The following is a 24,015-nucleotide window of genomic DNA, read 5'->3' as shown; positions in this document are numbered from 1 at the left end:
GAAGGTCATAGAAGGTGTCTGGAAGGTAAAAAAAAATAACCCTAGACAATAGAAAATACTTAGGAATCTATTTGCCAAGACAAACACAGGAACTATATGAACCCAACTACAAAACACTCTCCACACAGATCTGAAAAACTGGAAAAACATCAATTGCTCATGGGTAGGACCAGCTAACATAATAAAAATGACAATCCTATCCAAATTAATGTAATTATTTAGTGCCATACCCATTGAACTACCAAAATTTTTTTTTTACTGAATTAGAAAAAGCCATAACAAAGTTCATTTGGAAGAACAAAAGATCAAGGATATCCAAGGAAATCATGAATAAAATGCAAAGGAAGGAGTCCTTGCAATCCCAGATCTCAAACTATAAAGCAGTCATCATCAAAACAATTTAGTACTGGATAAGAGACAGAAAGATCAGTGGAATAAACTTGGGGTAAATGACCTCAGCAAGACAGTCCATGATAAGCCCAAAGATCCTGGGTTTGGGGACCAAAACCCACTATTTGATCAAAACTGCTGGGAAAATTGGAAGACAGTATGGGAGAGGTTAGGTTTGGATCAACATCTCACACCCTACACCAAGATAAACTCAGAATGGGTAAATGACCTGAATATAAAGAAGGAAACTATAAGCAAATTTGCCAAAGAATAGTATACATGTCAGATCTATGGGAAAGGAAAGACTTTAAAACCAAGCAAGAGCTGGAAGAAAATCACAAAATATAAAACCAATAATTTTGATTTCATCAAATTAAAAAGTTTTGTACAATCAAAATGTATGCATACAGAATTAGAAGGGAAGCAACAAATTGGGAAACAATCTTCATAACAAAAACCTCTGACAAAGGTCTAATTAGTAGTAGTAATCTCTCGGAAGTCGAGAATGATGATTGTCTTTGTGCATTATCATCTATTGATGTACCCTCATGTGGCTTTGGAGTCCAAAGGCTGAGGCGCAGAGTTTGTCGCACATGGGGCATGGAACACCAGTTGTTACAGGAGGTATGGTTGTGGCCTGGTATCGGCGTTCACGCGCAGTGGCAAGACGTCAACGTCATTCATCTTCAAAGGTGGTGGCGGCATGGTTAATGTGGGTATGCCAGCTTGTTCTGTCAGAGGCAGCAAGTTCTAGTTGCTTTGGTGTAACGCCAGTCCACTTCAAGTTGGACTTTAGCTGATCCTTGTATCTTTTCTTTGGTCGACCTTGTTTCCTGAGTCCAGCTGACAGTTCACCATAGAATATCTGTCTTGGTATTCGCTGTGAGTCCATGCGGATGATGTGTCCAGACAATAGTAGCTGCGTTTTGAGGACCATTACTTCGATGCTCGATGGAGTTGGCTCTGTCGAGAACTTCCTGATTGGTGATTTGGTCCTGCCATCGGATCCTCATGATTGACTGGAGAGAACTTTGGTGGAATTGCTCCAGCTATTTCATGTGCTTCCAGTACAGTGTCCATGTCTCGCAACCATACAGGAGCGAGCTGAGGACCACTACGTTGTTCACTTTGAGCTTCATTGCACCACTGGATACACCTTCTTCTGGAAAGGTAGAGCTACAAGTGAAGACAGAATCTTCTGTCTTCTGTCTGTGTTGGCCTGGCCATCAAGACCAACTTGCTTAAACTACTGCCAGACTTGCCTGTGGGCATCAGCGAGAGGCTCATGAAGATCCGTTTACCTCTCAGCAAAGACCAGTATGCCACAATCATCAGCGCATATGCCCCAACACTGACCAGCACAGAGGAGACCATCGAGCAGTTCTACTCTGACCTGAGCACTGTCTTGCACTCAGTGCCCACCAATGACAAGCTGATACTACTGGGAGACTTTAACGCCCGCGTTGACCAGAACCATGAAAGATGGAAAGGAGTGCTCAGCAAACACAGCGTGGGCAAAATGAACAACAATGGCATACTGCTACTTAGCAAATGCTCAGAGCCCGAACTCACCATCACAAACACTGTGTTCAGAATGGCAAACAAATATATAAAACAACGTGGATGCATCCGCGATCAAAACAGTGGCATCTCATTGACTATATCATTGTACACCGGCGAGACATCCAGGATGTACAGATCACCAGAGCCATGAGAGGAGCTGAATGCTGGACAGACCACGGATTGGTTAGAGCAACTCTTCAAATAGGTATTGTGCCTCGTCATCCAAAACGCGCCCAGATAGTCCGCGCATTTTACAATGTGAGTTGTCTCAGAGATCCATTTTATCTGCAAACATTCCAGTTCTGCCTGGACGACAAACTGTCTGTCAAGGGACCACACTCACTGGAAGTCCAACCGAGAGATAGAACCAGTTCAGAGATGCAGTGACGGAAACATCAAAGGCAGTCCTAGGCCCCAAACAACACAACCACCAGGACTGGTTTGACGAGAACAACACTGCTATTGAAGACCTGTTGAACAAAAAGAACAAAGCCTTTATGGAGTGGCAAAATAACCCAAACTCTGCTCCTTAAAAGGACAGATTTAAGTCTCTCCAAGCCACGGCGCAGTGTGCGATCAGGAAAATGCAAGACCGATGGTGGGAAAAAAAGGCAAAAGAAATCCAGTGCTTTGCTGACACAAAAAAACTATAAACAATTTTTCAGTGCCCTCAAGACTGTCTATGGGCCATTAAAATCTGCCACCACCCCCTTGCTATCCTCTGACTGTGACACTCTCATAAAAGATAAAAAAGGCATCAGCAACAGGTGGAAAGAACACTTCAGTCAGCTCTTCAACCTACCCTCCTCAGTCGACCAAAGGGCCCTTGACCAGATCCCCCAAAACAGCATCATCGAGCAACTTGATGTCCCTCCTTCATTAGAAGAAGTCCAAAAAGCCATTAAACAAATGAGTGCAGGCAAGGCACCCGGTAACGACGGGATCCCAACCGAGGTGTACAAGGCCTTAAATGGAAAGGAGCTTCAGGCATTCCATATAGTGCTGACCAGCATATGGGAAGAGGAAGACGTGCCCTCAGAACTCAGAGATGCCTCTATCATAGTCCTATACAAGAACAAAGGCACATGAGCAGCCTGTGACAACTACAGAGGCATCTCACTACTCTCCACTGCTGGAAAGATCCTCACCCGTGTTATATTCAACAGACTCTTGTCATCTGTCTCAGAGCAGAACCTACCTGAATCACAATGCGGCTTCCGACCAGATCGCAGCACAATCGACATGGTCTTCACTCTGAGGCAAATGCAGGAAAATGCCTTGAGCAGAATCTATACATTGTCTTCATAGACCTGACGAAGGTGTTCGACACAGTGAACAGGGACACATTGTGGGTGATCCTCAGCAAGCTCAGTTGCCCAGCAAAATTCGTCAAACTGATCCAGCTCTTTCATGTAGATATGACATGACTATATATATATATATATAAATATCCCCTTTCCATGTGGAGAGACTTCCAACCGCTTCAACATCTCCAATGGCATGAAACAAGGCTGCATCCTTGCTCCGGTGCTATTCAACCTATTTTTTACCCAAGTATTACAACATGCTGTGATGGATCTAGACCTGGGTGTCTACATGAAATACTGCCTGGATGGCTCACTATTCGACCTTCGCCACCTGACCGCAAAAACAAAGACAACAGAGAGACTCATCCTGGAAGCTCTCTTCACATATGACTGTGCTATCATGGCCCACCAAGAAAATCACCTTCAAATCATTGTGGACAGGTTCTCTACTGCAACAAAACTGTTTGGCCTGACTATCAGCCTCAGCAAAATAGAGGTGCTGTTTCAACCCGCACCAGGGAGGCCAACTAACCAGCCGTGCATAACTATCGATGGCACACAGCTTTCTAAAGTCAACACTTTTAAGTACCTGGGCAGCACCATCGCCAACGACGGGTCCCTAGATCATGAGATCAATGCCATGATCCAAAAGGCCAGCCAGGCACTCGGGAGGCTGCACTCTAAAGTCCTCCAACACAGTGGTATAAGCACTGCAAAGAAGCTCAAAGTGTATAACGCAGTGGTCCTCAGTTCGCTCCTCTGCAGTTGTGAGACATGGACACTGTACCAGAAGCACATGAAACAACTGGAGCAATTCCACCAATGCTCTCTCCGGTCAATCATGAGGATCCAATGGCAGGACCGAATCCCCAATCAGAAAGTCCTTGACAGAACCAACTCCATCGAGCATCAAAGTAATAGTCCTCAAAACCCAGCTACGATGGTCTGGACTTGTCATCCTCATGAACCCACAGCGAATACCAAGACAGGTATTCTATGGTGAACTGTCAGCTGGACTCAGGAAACAAGGTCGACCAAAGAAAAGATACAAGGATCAGCTAAAGTCCAACCTGAAGTGGGCTGGCGTTACACCAAAGCAACTAGAACTTGCTGCCTCTGACAGAACCAGCTGGCGTACCCACATTAACCATGCCGCCACCACCTTTGAAGATGAACGACGTCGACGTCTTGCCACTGAGTGTGAACGCCGACACCAGGCCACAACCGCACCTCCCGTAACAACTGGTGTTCCATGCCCCATGTGCCACAAACTCTGTGCCTCAGTCTTTGGACTTCAAAGCCACATGAGGGTACATCAATAGATGATAATGCACAAAGACAATCATCATTCTCGGCTTCCGAGAGACTACTAGTATTCCCCTCCATCTTATTTCCCCCTTTTTAACCTGTTTTTTTATTTTCCCTTTTACCTTGTTCCTCCTCGTAGGTGATTTGCTTTTAATCACCACCCCTCCAACTTCCTCCTCCCTCCTATTACCATCTTCCCTGCCCTTGTCTTATCCTCTTCCTATTTCTCTATAGGTTAGGATAGAATTCTACACCCCAGTGAGTATAGTTGTTATTCCTTCTCTGTGCCAGTTATGATGAGAGTAAGTTTTAAGCATTGCCCATCAACACCATCATTCTCCCCTCCACTGTAATAGTTTTTCATGCCTCTTTAGGTGAGATAATTTATGCCATTCCATTCCTCCCTTCCCTTTATCTCAGTGCAATCCTTTTTTTACACAACTCTTTTTGTCATTTTAATCAGGTTACTTCCACACCTCTACTACTGATAATTTTTTTTTATAAATTATAAATATCCCCTTTCCATGTAGGAATACATACAATTTGACCTTATTGAGTTCCTTTAAATTTTTCCTTTCTTATTTTAACTTTTTAGGCTTCTCTTGGGTCTTGTGTTTTCTATTTAGAACTGATTTTCTTCTGTGACCTTTTGAACCTCATTTTTCTTTTGGACAGTTATGCTGTTATTTTCTTCTCTCATTGCTTTCATTTATCTTCCACATTTTTACTATGTCTTTCTTAATTGATTTTTGAAATCCTTTTTGAACTCCTCTAGAATATGAGACCAATTCACATTTTTATTTGAAGCTTTGCATGATTAACTCAAACTGAGATTCAGGTCATCACTACAAACTTGGGTTGGGGCTCCTGGCCTGGCTCTAGTATTACACAGAACAGGGGAATTCTGGATCTTAATGCACAGGGTGTGCATTGGGTTGCACTTCTATTTGCTTAGACAGGGTATTGGGGTCTGGATGTTGGCTTGAGCCCAGTTTCAGAACATGGGATGGCAGATGTAGCCTGGGGAAGCTTGATGTTAGCTAGTTTAAGGTGCTCATCAATGTAGCCTCCTGTTGGTTGTACTCCCCTCTTACCCAAGTGAAAAAGATGCTTTCTGCCTCCCTCTCAAGTTGTTCTCTGCAAGAAAGTTACTTCATTCCATCTTCTTGTTATTTCTTTTACTCCAGTATTTGCTTTTGGCCTTAAGATTTTTTGGAGAGGATTCTTGTGGTTGTTTGAGATTTCCTTGCTTTTACTCTGGCATCGTGGCTCTATTTCCCTGCCTGGCATTTTCTTGAATTGGATTATTTTACAATGGAGGAGGAGGAACTGAGGCTAACTGGGTTAAGAGACTTACCCACAGTCACATGGCTAGTAAATGTATAAAACTGGACTTTAATTCAGGAGAATGAATCTTATTAACTTCAGGGCCAGTTCTCTATCCATTTTACAACCTACTGCCTTAAAAAACTATAGACTATATAAAATACTTGAGAGTCTACCTGCCATAAAAACCCAGGAACTATGATAATACAATTATGGAACACTTTTCACACATACAAGATTAGAATGGAAATGGAAAAATATTAATTGCTTATGGGTAGGCTGAGTCAATATGATAAAAATGACAATACTATCCAAATTAATTTACATATTTTGTGCCATACAATATAACTATCAAAAATATTTTATAGAACTAGAAAAAATAATAGCAAAATTCATTTGGAAGTACAAAACATTAAGAATATTGTCGGACATGTAATACCCAGTGGAATTGCGCATTGCCTATAGGAGGGGCAGGGGAGGGAGGAATAGAAAATGATTTTTGTAACCAAGGAATAATGTTTGAAATTGATCAAATAAAAAAATAATGTTAAATAAAAAAATAAAATAAAAATAAATAAATAAATAAAAAAGAATATTGTTGGGAACCAAAGCCATGCTGTTTGACACAGTCATGCATGGAAACTGGATGCTGTAAAGGGGTCCCCAGGAAGAATGGAAACATCCACCTAGCTCCCCCGCCCCCCATGTGACTTCTCTCACTAACATCCCTTATTATTGGAATTGTTTCCCCAAGGAAAAATAGATGAGAGCAAAATTATTACATGATTAATACAGATGTTTCACTTTATTCCCCTAGAATATTGCCAAAAGATCATACTTACAAAATCAAACCTAAAGATTCCTATGGGTTAAACTTCTAACAAAACTGCACTCAAATTCTTCACCCCCACTACAAGCCAGGGACAACAGGTGGATTAATTATCTCTTAGGCACAGACTGGTATGCTACACTCAGTGGAGTTCAAGCAATCTGTCCTGGAAACCTTAGTGAAACATTAGAAAAAATGAAAACCTGATATTAAAAAATGCCTGAAACTGACTTTCCTAACCTTTGACCCTGCACTTAGCAATGGTGTTTTTGTTGATCATCTCCTAAGAAATTCTGATTGAGTATCTATTTGATGAAAAGTAATGGATGATTTTTCTTAGCTTGTCTGCAAGTCTAAGCATATCACAGGTTAATGAAGAACTGACCTCTAGCTATCCTGCCTGTGACAAGAAAACATTTACTTTTTGTAAAAGTTTTGTTTGTTGTAGCAACATAGTATGTAGGATAATCATAGAATGTTAATTAAATTATTTGTTGAAAGTTAATTATGACTTATCCAATTATCTGTAAAGAACATGTATTTGAAAAATGAAGTGGTATGCCAAGAAAATATGTAACCACTGGCAGGTATAAAGATGAAGAAAATCCTGAGCCAAATGGAACAGTTCCTTGTGACGCCTGTGCTACAGGTTGAAACTTTCAGCTGTCTGCCTGTCATTCATGCATATGCAATCACAAGGATCAAGTCAAGGATCCCTGAAGCTGCGGTAAGGGTTGGGTCCCATACCCTTGACAGAATATAAAGGGCATTAATGAAAAAAAAATGTGAATGAAAGTAGCCTACCTGTATCAGATCTCAAACTGAATTACAATGTGGTAATCATCAATTTTGTATTAGCTAAGAGATTAGCTACACAATACAAAATAAATAATGATCATAGTAATCTAACTAATGAAATAATAGTTATAGTAATCTAGATAAATGCAAAGATCCAAGCTTTTGGGACAAGAATTTACTTTGACAAAAACTGCTGAGAAAATTGAAAAGTAGTTAGGCAGAAACTAGATCAACATATACACTATATGTTAAGATGAGGTCAAATATATGATACAGGCATAATGGATGATACCATAAACAAATTAAGTGAGCATAGAATTGTTTACCTGTTAGATCTATGGATAAGGTAAGAACTTATGACCAAACAAGAGAGAGAATTAATGGATATAAAATGGGTAATTTTGATTACATTAAATTATTTCTTTTTACAAACAAAACCAATGTAGCCAAGATTAAAAGTAAAGCAAAAGGCAAAGAAAAAATGTTAATAGCAAATATCTCTGAGAAAACCTCATTTCTTAAATATATAAAGAATTGAATCAAATTTATAAGAATGAGTTATTCCCCAATAAAAAAAAATTCTGTAATTTTCAGAAGAATAAATCTACAAATTTCAGATGAATAACTCAAAGCTCTATAGTCATATGAAAAATGATCCAAATTACTATTGATTAGAGAGATGCAACTTAAAACAATTAACACCTATCAGATTGACTATCATGACAGAAAAGTAAAATGATAAATGTTGGAAGGAATGTGTGAAAACTGGAACACTAATGCGGTAATGGTAGAATTGTAAACTTATTCAACTATTCTGGAGAACAATTTGAAACTATACCCAGGGAGCTATAAAATTGTGCATACCCTTTAACTGAGCAATACCACTATCTGTATCCCAAAGAAATTTTTTTAAAAAGGAAAAGGATCTGTTTTTATAGCAAATATTTATGGAAGCTCTTTTTATGGTACTAAAAAATTGGAAATTAAGGAGAAGCCCATCAACTGAGGAATGATTGAATGAATTGCAGTTTATGATTGTGATGGAATATTATTGTGCTACAAGAAATGACAAGCAAGGTGCTTTCATAAAAACCTAGAAGTGAAATAAGCAGAACCAGGAGTACACTGTATACAATAATAACAATATTGCATCATGATCAATTGTGAATGACTTGGCTATTCTCAGTAATATAAATATCCAAGAAAATTGTTAAATACATATGATGAAAAATGCTGTCCATCTCCAGAGAAAGAACTAATGGAAAAAATACTTTTGAGAAACTTTATATGTGTGTATATATATTTTGGGGATTGTTTTGTCTGTATTCTTTTACAACATGACTAATGTGGAAATATGTTTTTCATGACCACATATATATAATCTAAAATTTTTTACTTTATCAATGAGGAAGGGAGGGAAAGAAGGGATAGAATTTTGAATTAAAACATTTTATAATGTACAATAAAATTTATTTTTACATGTAATTAGGAAAAATACATAAAAAAAGGGCCTTGTTCTTCTGCAGGGTAAGATGTTTACTGCATTTTAAGGAAAGATTTTGGGTATATAAAGCTTTGGATATTTTTTTACTCAGGGAATTCCACTTCTATCTTTGGATGAGAAGGGAGAGCACCAGGAACAGGTAAAGACCTTTCTTGAAGGTCACTTTGCTATCAACAGTAAACCCTATCCATGAGAAAGAGGAGAAATGGTAAACAAAGATAATGAACACTTCAGTTGCAAGATTGGAAGGCAAAGGGCATATTTTCTATTCAGGAGGACTGAAACAGATTTTAATTTTAAATAACAGCAGGCCAGTTTTCCCAGGGATTATACCTAGTTCTAAGAGAAAGGAAAACAATTAGAAAGGCTCCTTGATAAAATCAATGTGGCCAAAAAACTTCCAATGGGTTAAAACTAACTGTAAGAAAGATCATGGAATCATAGCTTCTTTATTCTACAGTGAAACTGAGGGGATAACTTAAAGGTAAGCCTTCTACCATAATCTGTCCTTTAACCACAAGAGAGATCCTCATTCTTAGTACATTATATACTGTGTGTGTGTGTGTGTGTGTGTGTGTGTGTGTGTGTGTGTGTGATTATTATAAGATTTTTGAGGACTGGATGTAATCCAGGCACTATTTTGATTAATGATTCAAAGTAACATGCACTCAAATTAGTTCTAGAGGAAAGAAGGCAAATAACTGTTGCAGTATTTTTATAACTTTATTGGATCACTCAGGGAACAAAAGTATTCAAGTTTTCCTAAGGGAGTGATAACTGCTTGCATCATAGCAGAAGTATGAAAGGTGTTAGGATGCTAGTTAGAGGCTATGCCTAAGATCAAGTTGTAGCCTTATAATCTGCGTTTCCCATACAAGGATGGGAAATGAAGGCATGGAAGGTTTCTTAGGATTCTAAAAGGTCTTAGAGTAGTACCCTTTAAAAAGCAGGAGTATTGCAAGGGAAGGGATTTTTTTCCCCTATAGGATAAGGAATATTTGTTATTAGATGTGGGTGTCCCAGAAGGAGGTAGTAAAAAAAAAAGAAAGAAAGAAAGAGGGCAAGGACTAGAGTCAGGAAGACCTGAGTTCAAATGTGGTCTTAGTAACTTATAAGATATGTGATCCTTTAACCTGTTTGCCTCAGTTTCTTCATCTGTAAAATGGAAACTGTCAAGATCAAATGAGACAATAACTGTAAAGTGGTTAGCACAGTGCCTGGAACTTAGTAAGTGCTATATAAATGTTCACTATTATTATTTTGAAGTACCTATTTGGACAGAAAAATCTAAAGTAGTTTGTTCTAATATTGCTAGTAATTGATCATTTTCATATTCCCATCTTAATGACTTGAGTTGGATACTTTTTTATTCTTTTTGCATGTGAATAGTTCTTTGGGGCAGGAAGTTATGTTAAATTTATGAATGACATCCAACATTTTGCGAGTGGTCATTTAAGGTGGTTTAGATCAAATGAAGTTGAAAGTTTATAGGAAAGACACAGGTTTTTAATACAATGATTAGAGGAAAAATGGGTAACAGTGCCATCCTAGCTAAAAAATGTCCAGCTATCTAGACTGATACTGATCATACTGGACTCGAGCACTACTCTTAGAATTCCAACAAAAGGTGAGGGGAGCAAAGAAGGGAACATATGGAAGAAAATAAGTGCTTCCCCACTTTACCTGGCCACTACAGTCACAAGGCTCACTGAAATTCACATACTCTTCCTCTTTGCTATACATGCCGAGGCTTTTCTTGGTTGGTTTTTGACTGGAGTCCACCTGGAACTTCATCCTAGCCATACTGTCAAATAACTTAGAAAGATGGCGTTGAACCTACAAAAGAAACCATACAAAAGTTGAGAGCACATCAATGAGAATAATTATTTGCTTAAAAAGTGTCCAATGAAAGGCCATCACTGAGCTAGAAACTGGTATATACAACAAAAAAGAGATAAAAGATCCAGTTTCCATCTTTTGAAAAGTTAAAACCTAATTAGTACATTGAACAAGGAAGAATAGTTGGGGAGAATAGCATGGAAATGGGAATGAGAGTGGCTTGTAACTGGTATTATAGTCACAAAAGGACAAGAGGACTGTGATCAGCATGCCACTGCCAAAAAAATATCACTGACTCATTTTTGTGAAAAACAAAACAAAACAAAACAAAACAAAAAACAACTGGCCTTCACCAGTACCTTATGCTGCTTTTTCTCTGAGGAATTTTCCTGCCTTTGTTCCACTTTGGATTTGGACCTTATTCTCTAGGTTCAGTCCACAATTCTTCATGTCCCCCCCCTCCCCAATGTCTTTGTGGATTTACAAGTTTGTCCTTATCATGGTAGGCTGTGTGTTCTTTTGTTATTTTAACGTGAATTGTTCTCTTTTGTTTTCATATCATCTTCATTTCCAGATATATACTTTATCCCTCCCTATATCTCAAAATTTCATCTTCTGTCTCTGTGTCTTTATGCTTGGTGTCCTGATAGCTTTTTTGTGGCACATAACTTAAACCTCACCACCTAGGACAAAGAATCTAATATCCAGGAAGGAGAGGGAAGAACAAGATAAATCAAAGTTGACAAATTTCATTGAAAAACTATCTTGCATCTCATGACAAGGCATCTCTATTTGTATCTATAGCAGCTCCAGCCTTCCAGTCATCCAGGTTTATAGCCTCGAATCATTATTCCTTCCTCTCCGATAACTTCCTGAATTCAATCCGTAACTAAATTTTCTACCTTTACAAATTCTTTCACATTCATTTTATTCCAACTCACGAAGTCTCTCTACTACTATACCCAGCCTTCTGCATTCTAGCCTTCTAATTGGGTTTTCAGACACTGGCCTTTCCCCTCTCTAATCCAGCTACTAAATGGCATTCCTAAAACACATTTTACTCTATTTCCTGACTAAAATTTTTAAGAAATGTATTCATATTAAATAAATACAAACTACCAAACTGGAACTTTTTTTTTGAATGAAATAAAAACTACCCAACCTGGAACTTAAAACTCTGTATTATTTAGTTTTCACCTACCTTTTCAGTCTTATTATATACATTACTCTCCTTCACACACTCTTCATTATCAAACGGGTCTGCTTCCCCAAAATACAACATTCCCACCTTCACCTCTTTGGTCTCCCTCCTCACCAGTGCCTTGTAGATTCTGTATCTTTCAAAGCCCAGTTCAACTATCACCTCAATACACAAGACCTTTCCTGATACTCACGGTTCCTAGCACTCTTTATCTCTTGAAATTATTTTGTTATACTGGGTATATCACTTGTGTATATTTCATTATTTCCCATAGGTGGAATGCAACCACCTTAAGGGTAAGAAGCTCCCTCCCCACCTCTCCCTTTCTCTTCCCTTTCCTTTCCTCATTTTTCTAACACCCAATGGACTTTGTGTATTCCCAAGTTTGACTTTATGCTTTTATGCTTGTGCTTTTGTTGTTCTTTATAATGTTTATTTCTTTCTTTGTCTTCTTATTACCTTTTATTCTAAACAAATCTTTCATCTTTCTCCAGATCCCTCTGTCTGGGTCCTTTCCTCCACTTTTTCTATTTCCAGCACCTAGCATAGTGACTGGTCCATCTTAAGTATTTATTAAGCCTGTCGCAGCAAGGAGGATTTTGCTATGAGGTTTACTGTACAGAGTGTGTTACATTTATGATTTGGGTTTTTTTCTTCTTCTTTTTTTTTTAAATATATTTTATTTGATCATTTCCAAGCATTATTCGTTAAAGACATAGATAATTTTCTTTTCCTCCCCCCCCCCCATAGCCGACACGTAAATCCACTGGGCATTACATGTTTTCTTGATTTGAACCCATTGCTTGGTTGATAATATTTGCATTAGAGTGTTCATTTAGAGTCTCTCCTCTGTCATGTCCCCTCAACCGCTGTATTCTGGCAGTTGCTTTTCCTCGGTGTTTCCACTCCCATAGTTTATCCTTTGCTTATGAATAGTGTTTTTTTCTCCTGGATCCCTGCAAATTGTTCAGGGACATTACACCGCCATTAATGGAGACGTCCATTACGTTCGATTATACCACAGTGTATTAGTCTCTGTGTACAATGTTCTCCTGTTTCTGCTCCTCTCGCTCTGCATCACTTCCTGGAGGTTGTTCCAGTCTCCATGGAACTCCTCCACTTTATTATTCCTTTTAGCACAATAGTATTCCATCACCAACATATACCACAATTTGCTCAGCCATTCCCCAATTGATGGGCATCCCCTTGTTTTCCAGTTTTTGGCCACCACAAAGCGCAGCTATGAATATTTTTGTACAAGTCTTTTTGTCCATTATCTCTTTGGGGTACAGACCCAGCAGTGCTATGGCTGGATCAAAGGGCAGACAGTCTTTTATCGCCCTTTGGACATAGTTCCAAATTGCCCTCCAGAATGGTTGGATCAGTTCACAACTCCACCAGCAATGAATTAATGTCCCTACTTTGCCACATCCCCTCCAGCATTCATTACTTTCCTTTGCTGTTATGTTAGCCAATCTGCTAGGTGTGAGGTGATACCTCAGAGTTGTTTTTATTTGCATCTCTCTGATTATAAGAGATTTAGAACACTTCTTCATGTGCTTGTTAATAGTTTTGATTTCTTTATCTGAGAACTGCCTATGCATGTCCCTTGCCCATTTATCAATTGGAGAATGGCTTGATTTTTTGTACAATTGATTTAGCTCTTTATAAATATGAGTAATTAAACCTTTGTCAGAGGTTTCTATGAAGATTTTTTCCCAATTTGTTGTTTCCCTTCTGATTTTAGTTACATTGGTTTTGTTTGTACAAAGGCTTTTTAGTTTGATGTAGTCAAAATTATTTATTTTACATTTTGTGATTCTTTCTATGTCTTGCTTGGTTTTAAAGCCTTTCCCCTCCCAAAGGTCTGACATGTATACTATTCTGTGTTTACCCAATTTACTTATGGTTTCCTTCTTTATGTTTAAGTTACTCACCCATTTTGAATTTATCTTGGTGTAGGGTGTGAGGTGTTGATCTATTCCTAGTCTCTCCCACACTGTCTTCCAATTTTCCTAGCAGTTTTTATTAAATAGTGGATTTTGGTCCCAAAAGCTGGGATCTTTGGGTTTATCGTATACTATCTTGCTGAGGTCTCTTTTCCCCAGTCTATTCCACTGATCTTCCTTTCTGTTTCTTAGCCAGTACCAAATTGTTTTGATGACTGCTGCTTTGTAATATAGTTTAAGGTCAGGGACTGCAAGGCCCCCATCCTATGTGTTTTTTTTTTCATTATTTCCCTGGATATCCTTGATCTTTTGTTCTTCCAAATGAACTTTGTTATGGTTTTTTCTAAATCAGTGAAGAAGTATTTTGGTAGTTCAATGGGTATGGCACTAAATAGATAAATAAGTTTGGGTAGGATGGTCATTTTTATTATATTGGCTCATCCTATCCATGAGCAGTTAATGTTTTTCCAATTGCTCAAGTCTAGTTTTAGTTGTGTGGCGAGTGTTTTGTAGTTGTGTTCATATAGTTCCTGTGTTTGTCTTGGGAGGTAGATTCCTAGGTATTTTATTTTGTCTAAGGTGATTTTGAATGGGATTTCTCTTTCTAGTTCTTGCTGCTGAGCTGTGTTGGAGATATATAGAAAAGCTCATGATTTATGTGGGTTTATTTTGTATCCTGCAACTTTGCTAAAGTTGTTGATTATTTCAATTAGCTTTTTAGTTGAATCTCTAGGATTCTTTAAGTAGACCATCATGTCATCTGCAAAGAGTGATAACTTGGTCTCCTCCTTGCCTATTTTGATGCCTTCAATTCCTTTATCTTCTCTAATTGCTACTGCTAGTGTTAGTAGTACAATGTCAAATAGTAGAGGTTATAATGGGCATCCTTGTTTCACTCCTGATCTTATTGGGAATGCATCTAGTTTATCCCCATTGCAGATGATATTAGCTGATGGTTTTAGATATATACTGTTTATTATTTTTAGGAATGACCCTTCTATTCCTATGCTTTCTAGTGTTTTTAATAGGAATGGGTGTTGTATTTTATCAAAGGCTTTTTCTGCATCTATTGAGATAATCATGTGGTTCTTGTTGGTTTGCTTGTTGATGTGGTCAATTATGTGGATGGTTTTCCTAATGTTGAACCAGCCCTGCATCCCTGGTATGAATCCTACTTGATCATGGTGAATGATCCTTCTGATCACTTGCTGGAGTCTTTTTGCTAGTATCCTATTTAAGATTTTTGCATCTATATTCATTAGGGAGATTGGCCTATAGTTTTCTTTCTCTGTTTTTGACCTGACTGGTTTTGGAATCAGTACCATGTTTGTGTCTTAAAAGGAGTTTGGTAGAACTCCCTCTTTGCTTATTATGTCAAATAGTTTGTATAGTATTGGGATTAACTGTTCTCTGAATGTTTGATAGAATTCACTGGTGAATCCATCAGGCCCTGGGGACTTTTTCTTAGGAAGTTCTTTGATGGCTTGTTGGATTTCAATTTCTGATATGGGATTATCTAAGAATTCTATTTCCTCTTCTGTTAGTCTAGGCAGTTTGTATTTTTGTATATATTCATCCATTTCTCCTAATTGGTGTATTTATTGCCATATAATTGGGCAAGGTAATTTCTAATGATTGCCTTAATTTCATCTTCATCGGAGGTGCTGTCCCCCTTTTCATCTTTAATGCTGTGAATTTGCTTTTCTTTCTTCCTTTTTTTAATTACATTGACCAGTACTTTGTCTATTTTGTTTGTTTTTTCAAAGTACCAGCTTCTTGTCTTATTTATTAAGTAAATAGTTCCATCACTTTCGATTTTATTAATTTCTCCCTTAATTTTTAGGATTTCTAGTTTGGTTTTCTGCTGGGGGTTTTTAATTTGATCGCTTTCGAGTTTTTTCATTTGCATTTCCAATTGATTGATCTCTGCTCTCCCTTGTTTGTTAATATAAGCATTCAGGGATATGAATTTACCTCTGATTACCGCTTTGGCTGCATCCCAAAAGGTTTGAAAGGATGTTTCGCCATTGTCATTTTCCTCGATGAAATTATTAATTGTTTCTATGATTTCTTCTCTAAGTAAACAGTTTTGGAGTATCATATTGTTTAATTTCCAATTGGTTTTAGATTTGGTTTTCCATGTACCATTACTAATCATTATTTTTATTGCCTTGTGATCTGAGAAGGCTGCATTCATTATTTCTGCTTTTCTGCATTTGTGTGCCATGTTTCTGTGACCTAATGTATGGTCAATCTTTGTGAATGTGCCATGTGGTGCTGAGAAGAAGGTGTATTCCTTTTTATCCCTATTTATTTTTCTCCATATGTCTATTAATTCTAATTTGTCTAAGATTTCATTCACTTCTTTTACTTCTTTCTTATTTATTTTTTTATTTGATTTATCTAAATTTGATAATGGTTGGTTTAAGTCTCCCACTAATATGGTTTTATTGTCTATTTCTTCCTTCAATTCTCCTAGTTTCTCCATTAGAAATTTGGGTGCTATATTATTTGGTGCATACATGTTGATTAATGATATTTCCTCATTGTCTAGATTCCCTTTTAACAAAATATAATTACCTTCCCTATCCCTTTTGATCAAGTCTATTTTTGCATTGGCTTTATCAGATATCATGATTACCACTCCTGCATTCTTTCTGTCAGTTGAGGCCCAGAAGGTCTTACTCCATTATTTAATTCTGACCTTGTGGGTGTCAACCCGCCTCATGTGTGTTTCTTGAAGACAACATATGGTAGGGTTTTGGATTCTAATCCATTCTGCTATTTGTCTACGTTTTATGGGTGAGTTCATCCCATTCACGTTCAAAGTTATGATTGTCATTTGTGGACTCCCTGGCATTTTGATAGCCTTCCCTAATTCTAACCTTTTCTTCTTCAGCTCTACCTTTTAGTCCAGTGATTTACTTTGAATCAGTCCCCCTTGTCCCCTCCCTTGATGTTTCCCTTTTTAGTCCCTCCCTTTTTGTTCCCTCTCCCTCCCCCCTCTCTTTCCCTCCCTTTTTGTTCTCCCTCTCCCCCTCCCCCCCTTGGTTTTCCCTTCTCCCTACCCTTGTTGGGTAAGATAGAATTCAAGATCCCAATGGATCTGGATGTTTTTCCCTCTCAGAGTTGATTTCCCTGAGATTAAGGTTTAAGTAAAAAAACCCCTCTCTTCCTCTCCTTCTTATAGGAGTTTTCTTCCCCTCCCCTTCCCATGTGAATCTTTGTGTGAGAAAGATTATTCTATTTGGTCTTTCTTTACCCCCTATTTATACATTACATTTTCCCCACATATTAGTATACATAGATTGATATAAATGTAGTCCTTATAGAAGAGAGTTTGAGTAAAAGAAGAAGATAACATTTTTCCCCTTTCCTTAATATTTACCTTTTCAGGTATTCCTTGCTCTTTGATTTTCGGTATCAAACTTTCCACAGAGCTCTGGACTTTTCTTTGCAAAAAGTTGGAAATCTTCTATTTTGTTGAATGCCCATACTTTCCCTTGGAAGTATATAGTCAGTTTTGCTGGGTAGTTGATTCTTGGTTGGAGACCCAGCTCTCTTGCCTTTCTGAAGATCATGTTCCATGCCTTACGATCATTCAGAGTAGAACTTGCAAGGTCTTGTGTGACCCTGATTGGCATTCCTTTATATCTAAATTGTCTTTTTCTGGCTTCCTGTAGGATTTTTCTTTTGTTTGAGAGCTTTGGAATTTGGCAATTACATTCCTGGGAGTTGTCTTTTGGGGGATTAGTGTAGAAGGTGTTCTGTGAGCTCTGTCAGTGGCTGTATTGCCCCCTTTTTCTAGAATCTCTTGGGCAATTTTCTTTGATTATATCTTGTATCACGATGTCGAGTTTGGTGTTTATTTCTGGCTTTTCTGGAAGTCCAATTATTCTTAAATTATCTCTTGTCCCTCTATTTTCCAGATCTGTCACCTTTTCGGTGAGATATTTTATGTTCTCTTCTAATTTCTTGGTATTTTGGCTTTGCTTTATTAATTCTTGCTCTTTTACATGATCATTGTCTTCCAGCTGCCTGATTCTGGCCTTTAAAGCCTTGTTTTCCTTTTCAGTTTCATCACACCGGTTTTGTAGATGCGTGAATTTCTTTTGCATTATTTCCCACTTTTCCTCCCAGAAGGCTTCCATCTTTTTGGTCATTTCTGATTCAAATTCTTCATGTGTTTGTGGAGAGTTTCCATTTCCTTTGGAAGGTTTCAGAGCATTTTCTTGAGTGTCGTCTTCTATCTCCTCTGTATTTTGTATTTTGGCTACATAGAATGTGTCCAAAGTCGCCCCTTTCTTCTTATTTTTCTTGGTATTTTGGGGCTTCTGTGCTTCTCTGGAGTTTGCCATCACTGAATGTGGAGGATTAGCTTTTCTTATATCTTGTCTGGTGTTCAGAGGCTTTAGTCCTGGGCAGATTGTAGGTTCTATGAGGTTTCCCTGGGTTAAATTGAGTATGCCTCACTGGAACTGGAGTGGAAGGGTCGAACCAGGAGGCCACACTCTCCCCCGGCTCTCTGGGTCGGGTTGCTTTCTGGAAGTTGCCTTCAGAATAGCTGGCTGTGAGGCTGTTTCGTCGGCCTGAGGGGGCTGGGCTGCAGCTTCCCGGAGCTCAGAGGGCAGTGACTTTCACTGAGACTTGGATAGCAGGATCCAGCCCATGAGGCTGTCTTGCCCGCCCTGAGGGTTACTGTTGTTTCAGACAAGCCTGCTCTCTGCGGGGGGGAGCTCGAGGGCAGTGACTTTCACTGGGACTCGGATAGAAGGCCCTGAGGGTTTCTGTTGTTTCATACAAACTTGCTCTCTGAGCCGGGCAGGGCTGTGGCTTCCCGGAGCCTTGGACTCTGAGCTCCTACCCCTTAGGTCCGAGTGATCTCGGGTTCTGGCTTTTGAGGGGGACCGTACCTTTTGATCCGGGTCCAGGTCCAGGAGGAGGATTCCCAGGGTCTATGCTGTTGATCGTTTTGAATTTTGGAGCCTTAGGAGCTTATAGTTTGAGATCGGTTGGGAAGGGTTTTCCGGATATCTGAACTTTAGCTTTCTCTAAGCCGCCATCTTGACTGGAAGTTTTTTTTCTTCTTCTTTTAACAGTACTATATAGCACTTATGTATTTAAAAAGCAAAAATTGGTGTCTAAGAGGAATGCAGTTTTATTCTTCAGGCTGTTAAGGGGAATGAAATTTTTCATGATGGAATAAAAAACAGAACTAGGAAGATGAAATAAAATAAAAAGGAAGCATTAAAATATAAATAAGTATAAAGTTCTTTCTACAAAAGCAAAATCCCGATTTTCTCTGGAGGAAGCAGATTCTTGAGCTTCAAGAAATGATGATAGAGATTCAAAGGTTCCATCAGATGAAATGTCATCCATTAATGGACAATCAACTAATCAACCAACAGGCAGTTATTAAGTGTATACTATGAAAAACAAAAAAGAAACTTCTATAGGTTAAACTGTGACTGAGGGATAGAGAAACAAAAATGAAGTAGATATTTACACAATAAATTTATATTCTATTATGGAAACAATATGGACATATATAAGTTTAGACACTTAGACTGGTCATGGGCAAGGCTCCTTCATCTACACTGACAGGTAAGGGAGATTTCCCAAAAAGGGTAGCCATGTAGTTTTTGAACTTTAATTTAAAACTCACCCTCAGGATAATAGGGGTTCCTGTAGTAGTGGGGAAACTATACATCTACTACTTGTAACTATGGCTCTCACATCTCTGCTAGTTTACTTCTCAATTAAACAAATCAGCCAAAGTGGCGAAAGCTAGTTTAAAATATGAAACATTTACAAAAGAAGGCAAAGTGATAACAGAACAGAAGAATCCACTTAACTTTTTGTTTTAACAATTTACATTTCACCATTTTAATTTAGCAATTTTTGTCTCTGTTCAGAAAAGAGTGTTCTATAAATCTATTGCACAGACTAATTAAAATTGAACCAAACATAACTGAAAGTATTTCAGAATATCTATTTTCCCTCAATATCGATAATAATTAGACATAATTAAAACCAGTGCAAAAATAATACTGTTTACAATGAACAAATAGAGTAGCTTATCCAGAATCTGCTTTTCTTGATAAAATTGTTAGAACATGATAATAACCTAAGAAGAGATAAAGATGAAGTCCAGTCTTCTGCCATGGTCTTATGCATATGTCCTCTACTGGCCTCCATGGGTATTCAGGTCATCAAATGTATGATACACCTTGGTTTCTGATCTTGCTTTTGGTGTTGACTGAGTGGACTGACTTTTTGGCTTGGGCATCTTGGTCAGGCAGCTTGATGAGAAAATATCATCCATCTCATTATCAATTGTTGGCTTTGGTTCTACTTTCTTTCCTGATTTCTCTTTGGGTTTTTTTATTTTTATTTTTAGTCAGCTAGGAAAAAATGTTATTGTTAGCATCAAAAAAGGTTGAATTCCCTTCTCTTTTGTTTTCTGTTGTGGTTTAATTGCTTCAATAGCAAATATATTATTCTCAAAAATGTCTTGGTATTTTTTTAAGATATCTTGCTCACAGAGAGGTTCTGAAATCTTTTTCTTGTTTTTTTTTTTTTGTAAAGAGATCAACTTTTAGGAGAGGAATAGTACTTTAGCTGGTTTCTGCTTCATACTCTGAAAGAACTATAACACTGTACACAATAACAGCAATATTGTAAGGATAATCAATTGTGAAAGACTTAGCTACTATGGTTAAGATACATCCATTAATAACCCAAGATAACTCCAGAGAGAAAGGATGAAGTATAGATTGAAGCAAACTTCTTTTTTTATTTTTTACTTTATTTTCTAAGGTTTGTGCATGTGTTTTCTTTTGCAACACTGCTATGTTTTGTATGACTTCACAGGTATGTATAATTGATATGATACTTGCCTTCTCAATTGTGGGAGAGGAGCAGTAGGGAGGGAATTTAGAATTCAATAATTTTATACATAATTAGGATACATCTAATTAACTATTATATACATATATACACACATACATATACATACATACATATGATGTCAACTGGGAACCCCAAGTTTGCCCCGTCCCCTGAAACTGTCCCAGGCTGACCCTGTTTCAGAAGGAACACTATACCTTAAAGTACTTAATGACCCCAATTTAGGTCAGACTAATAGGCAGAATCAAATGTTAAGTACCCTTTTGTCTTACAAGCTTCTCCCATGGTATCAGAGTCCTCTATCAGGAAGCCCAGCCCTAGGCTGGACTCCTTCTTTAGTATACATTGTAAGTTAGGCGACTCCCTGATACCCTAGTCTCTGGCTACAGTCTCTTTCCGAAGCCTGCTTACAACTTGTCAGTGTATATCTGATGTGCTTAATTCCCCAAAAGGTATATTAGATCCTTATGTTCTAGTATAATTTGGAGAATCACCTCGCAGTGATTCTCTTAGAGATACTGTTCCCAAAGTCCCAGAGTCCTTGGCTCTGTGTGGTTTTTAGGTGGCAGATGAAAGAATATCTAGCACTATCTCTTTCTTGATTGAAGACTGGGTTTTACTGACTACTTTAGTGGCTCTGTGCTTTTTCATGTTGATAATAGCTTTTGGTTTTTAAAGAAAAAAGCTTAATAGAGGAGGTAGTGTTTGCCCTGAGTTTTGAAAGAAACTAGGAGGAGAAGAGGAAGGGGAAGCAGGGTAACTCATGGATTGGGAGCCAGGCCCAGAGACCAGAGGTCCTGAATTCAAAACTAGTCTCAGACATTTCCTAGATTTGCGACCCTGGACAAATCACTTAACCTCTACTGCCTAGCCCTTCCCATTCTTTTACCTTGGAACTAATACATAGAATTAATTCTAAGATGGAAAGTAAGGGTTTAAGAAAAAAAAATAAGAAACTAGAGATTCTAAGAGGAAGGAGAGAGGGAACATATGTGAGAGTTAAAATGGTTGAGGCCATAAACTGTGATTAAAATAGTGGAAGACTTAAATTGTAGTAGATATAAGAGTGGATGACAAATTTGTGACTGCAGAAAATATGTTTTCAAGACAGTGTCTTGTTTTAAATCAATATATAAGGTGGTCGTCAGGGAAAAATTCCCAATTATGAAATATACCCAAGTCAACTGGGTTTTATAGAGATTTTAATTAATTAATATAATGAGGAATTAAATAAAGAGAGAAAGAAAGAAAAGGGAAATAATGAGAAAAGGATAGGCCAGCCCAGGGCAGCCCTGGCCAACCCAGGCCTAAGCCTTAGAAAGATCAGTCAGTCCTTAATCACTCACCAAAAGATCTGTCCAAGCAAGGATTCTAGTGACACCAGGCCAGCTTCATCTCAGCTGACTCCACCAGCTCAATGCCTGAATCTGAATGCCCATCTGAATGAATCTGAGTTCCTATTTAAAGGGAATTTTCTCCTATGTCTCCTCCCCTAAGTTCTCATATCTACCAATCACAGTCGACATTTTTCAAAGGACAGACCATTCTTAGTTCACACCTGAGTAGACTAATCTTTTGAGTAATTCACACCTGAGTAGACTAGAATCTCTGAGTAAGTTCTCACTTCTTTGCTCCTTGTAAGTTCACAAGTTGCTTGACCTTTATAGGTACTTAGCACCTTTTTGTATTAGTCCTAAAATAGGCATAGCTTAAGAACTTTTGTCCTACTATAAGTATGGGTTTAAGTACTTTAATTGTTCAGCAAAGAGTTTACAACTTTATCTTCCCCTAAGGCATGCATAAGTATGGTGAAGTAGAGTTCTCACATTCCAGATCTAAGTAGCATCACTGCCCAAATGGAGAATGGTCCCAATGGGGAATGGTCCCAATGGGGAATGATCTTAACCCAACCTTATGAAGTAGGATCTGGGAATTTTTAACATTCACAAGTCTGAGAAATTTCAAGATTCACACATATTACAGGCATGGAATATGTGAGGGACAACAAGAGGTAATCCTGGAGGTAAAAGGTAACCTCTGGTGTTAATCAATTAGGGAAGGAAGAATAGAAATAAGTATTTATTAAATAGTGTCAACTATGACCAGGCACTGTACTATGTGCTCTACAAATATTATCCTCATTTGGTCTTCACAGCAACCCTAAGGGGTAAATGCTATTGTTATTCAGGCATTCTGTCCCTCTTTGTGGCTCCATTGACATCCTGCTATTGACACCCTTCTATCCTCCACTATCTCTCTCAGTCTGCCCAAGTTCATATTTATTGTTTCCATGACACTATTTATTCATCTAATCCTCTGCCATTCTCTTTTCCTTTTCCCTTTATTTTTTCTCAACATCCGTGTCTTTTCCAATAAGTCCTGTCTTCCCATTATGTGGCCCAAAGTATTAAAATTTCAGCTTCAGTATTTGGCCTTCCAGTGAATAGTCTCAATTATTTCTTGAACTATTGACTGATTTGATCTCCTTGCCATTCAATAACACCAGAATTCAAAAGCATCAATCCTGGAGTGCTTATCTTTCCTTATAATTCAACTCTTATAGCCATACAATGCTCCTTGAAAAGCCACAGCTTTAAATATATAAAGCTTTGTTGGTAAAGTGATATCTTTCTTGTAATATATGGTATACCTCATATTCTCTTCTGGCTTCTTCCTTCTCCTCACCAATCATGCACCTTCTAATTCTATAACTTTATCCCATAGAATTCATTGATTCACTTGCAGAGGAGTTGTGAGGTTTAGTCTATGATGGTTTAGGCCTGTTCTCTTGTAATGACTATGCCTAGATCTTAAAAATCTACTTTCATTTTCATTTCCTTTTATACTAAAACAAAACAAAACAAAATCTCTTAATCTCTCTGTTTTGTTTTGGGTATTTTGGGGAGTTTTTTTACCTCCATAGATTACTTTCCTTTAAAAAAAAACCCACCAAAACTCTAAGTATAAGGTACTTCATATTCTTACTCATTCTTTCCTTGAGAGGTCTGTTTTTTTTTTAAATTGTTGTTTGTTCTGTTTGGACTTGATTTTTGGATGAAATGTTTAATAAATTGAGTAATTTGCTCATGTCT

At 38.0% G+C, this 24,015-nt stretch overlaps 1 protein-coding gene across 9 annotated transcripts in view; it reads right to left on the bottom strand.

Annotated features, from left to right (window-relative positions):
- The window catches only part of DNAH9 (dynein axonemal heavy chain 9), a 755,194-nt gene that overhangs the window by 494,926 nt on the left and 236,253 nt on the right, over positions 1 to 24,015 (bottom strand). For all 9 annotated transcript variants that reach the window (XM_056817453.1, XM_056817454.1, XM_016430769.2 and 6 more), the window contains one exon: positions 10,709 to 10,861. In XM_056817453.1, the coding sequence (XP_056673431.1) occupies positions 10,709 to 10,861 (153 nt within the window). The remainder of the gene's footprint in view (positions 1 to 10,708; positions 10,862 to 24,015) is intronic.

This window comes from Monodelphis domestica, chromosome 2 (genome assembly GCF_027887165.1).
Source record: "Monodelphis domestica isolate mMonDom1 chromosome 2, mMonDom1.pri, whole genome shotgun sequence".
In the NCBI taxonomy this organism is placed as follows: domain Eukaryota; kingdom Metazoa; phylum Chordata; class Mammalia; order Didelphimorphia; family Didelphidae; genus Monodelphis; species Monodelphis domestica.
The sequence above is the reverse complement of the archived record's forward strand: the minus strand, read 5'-3'. Positions and strand labels throughout refer to the sequence as shown.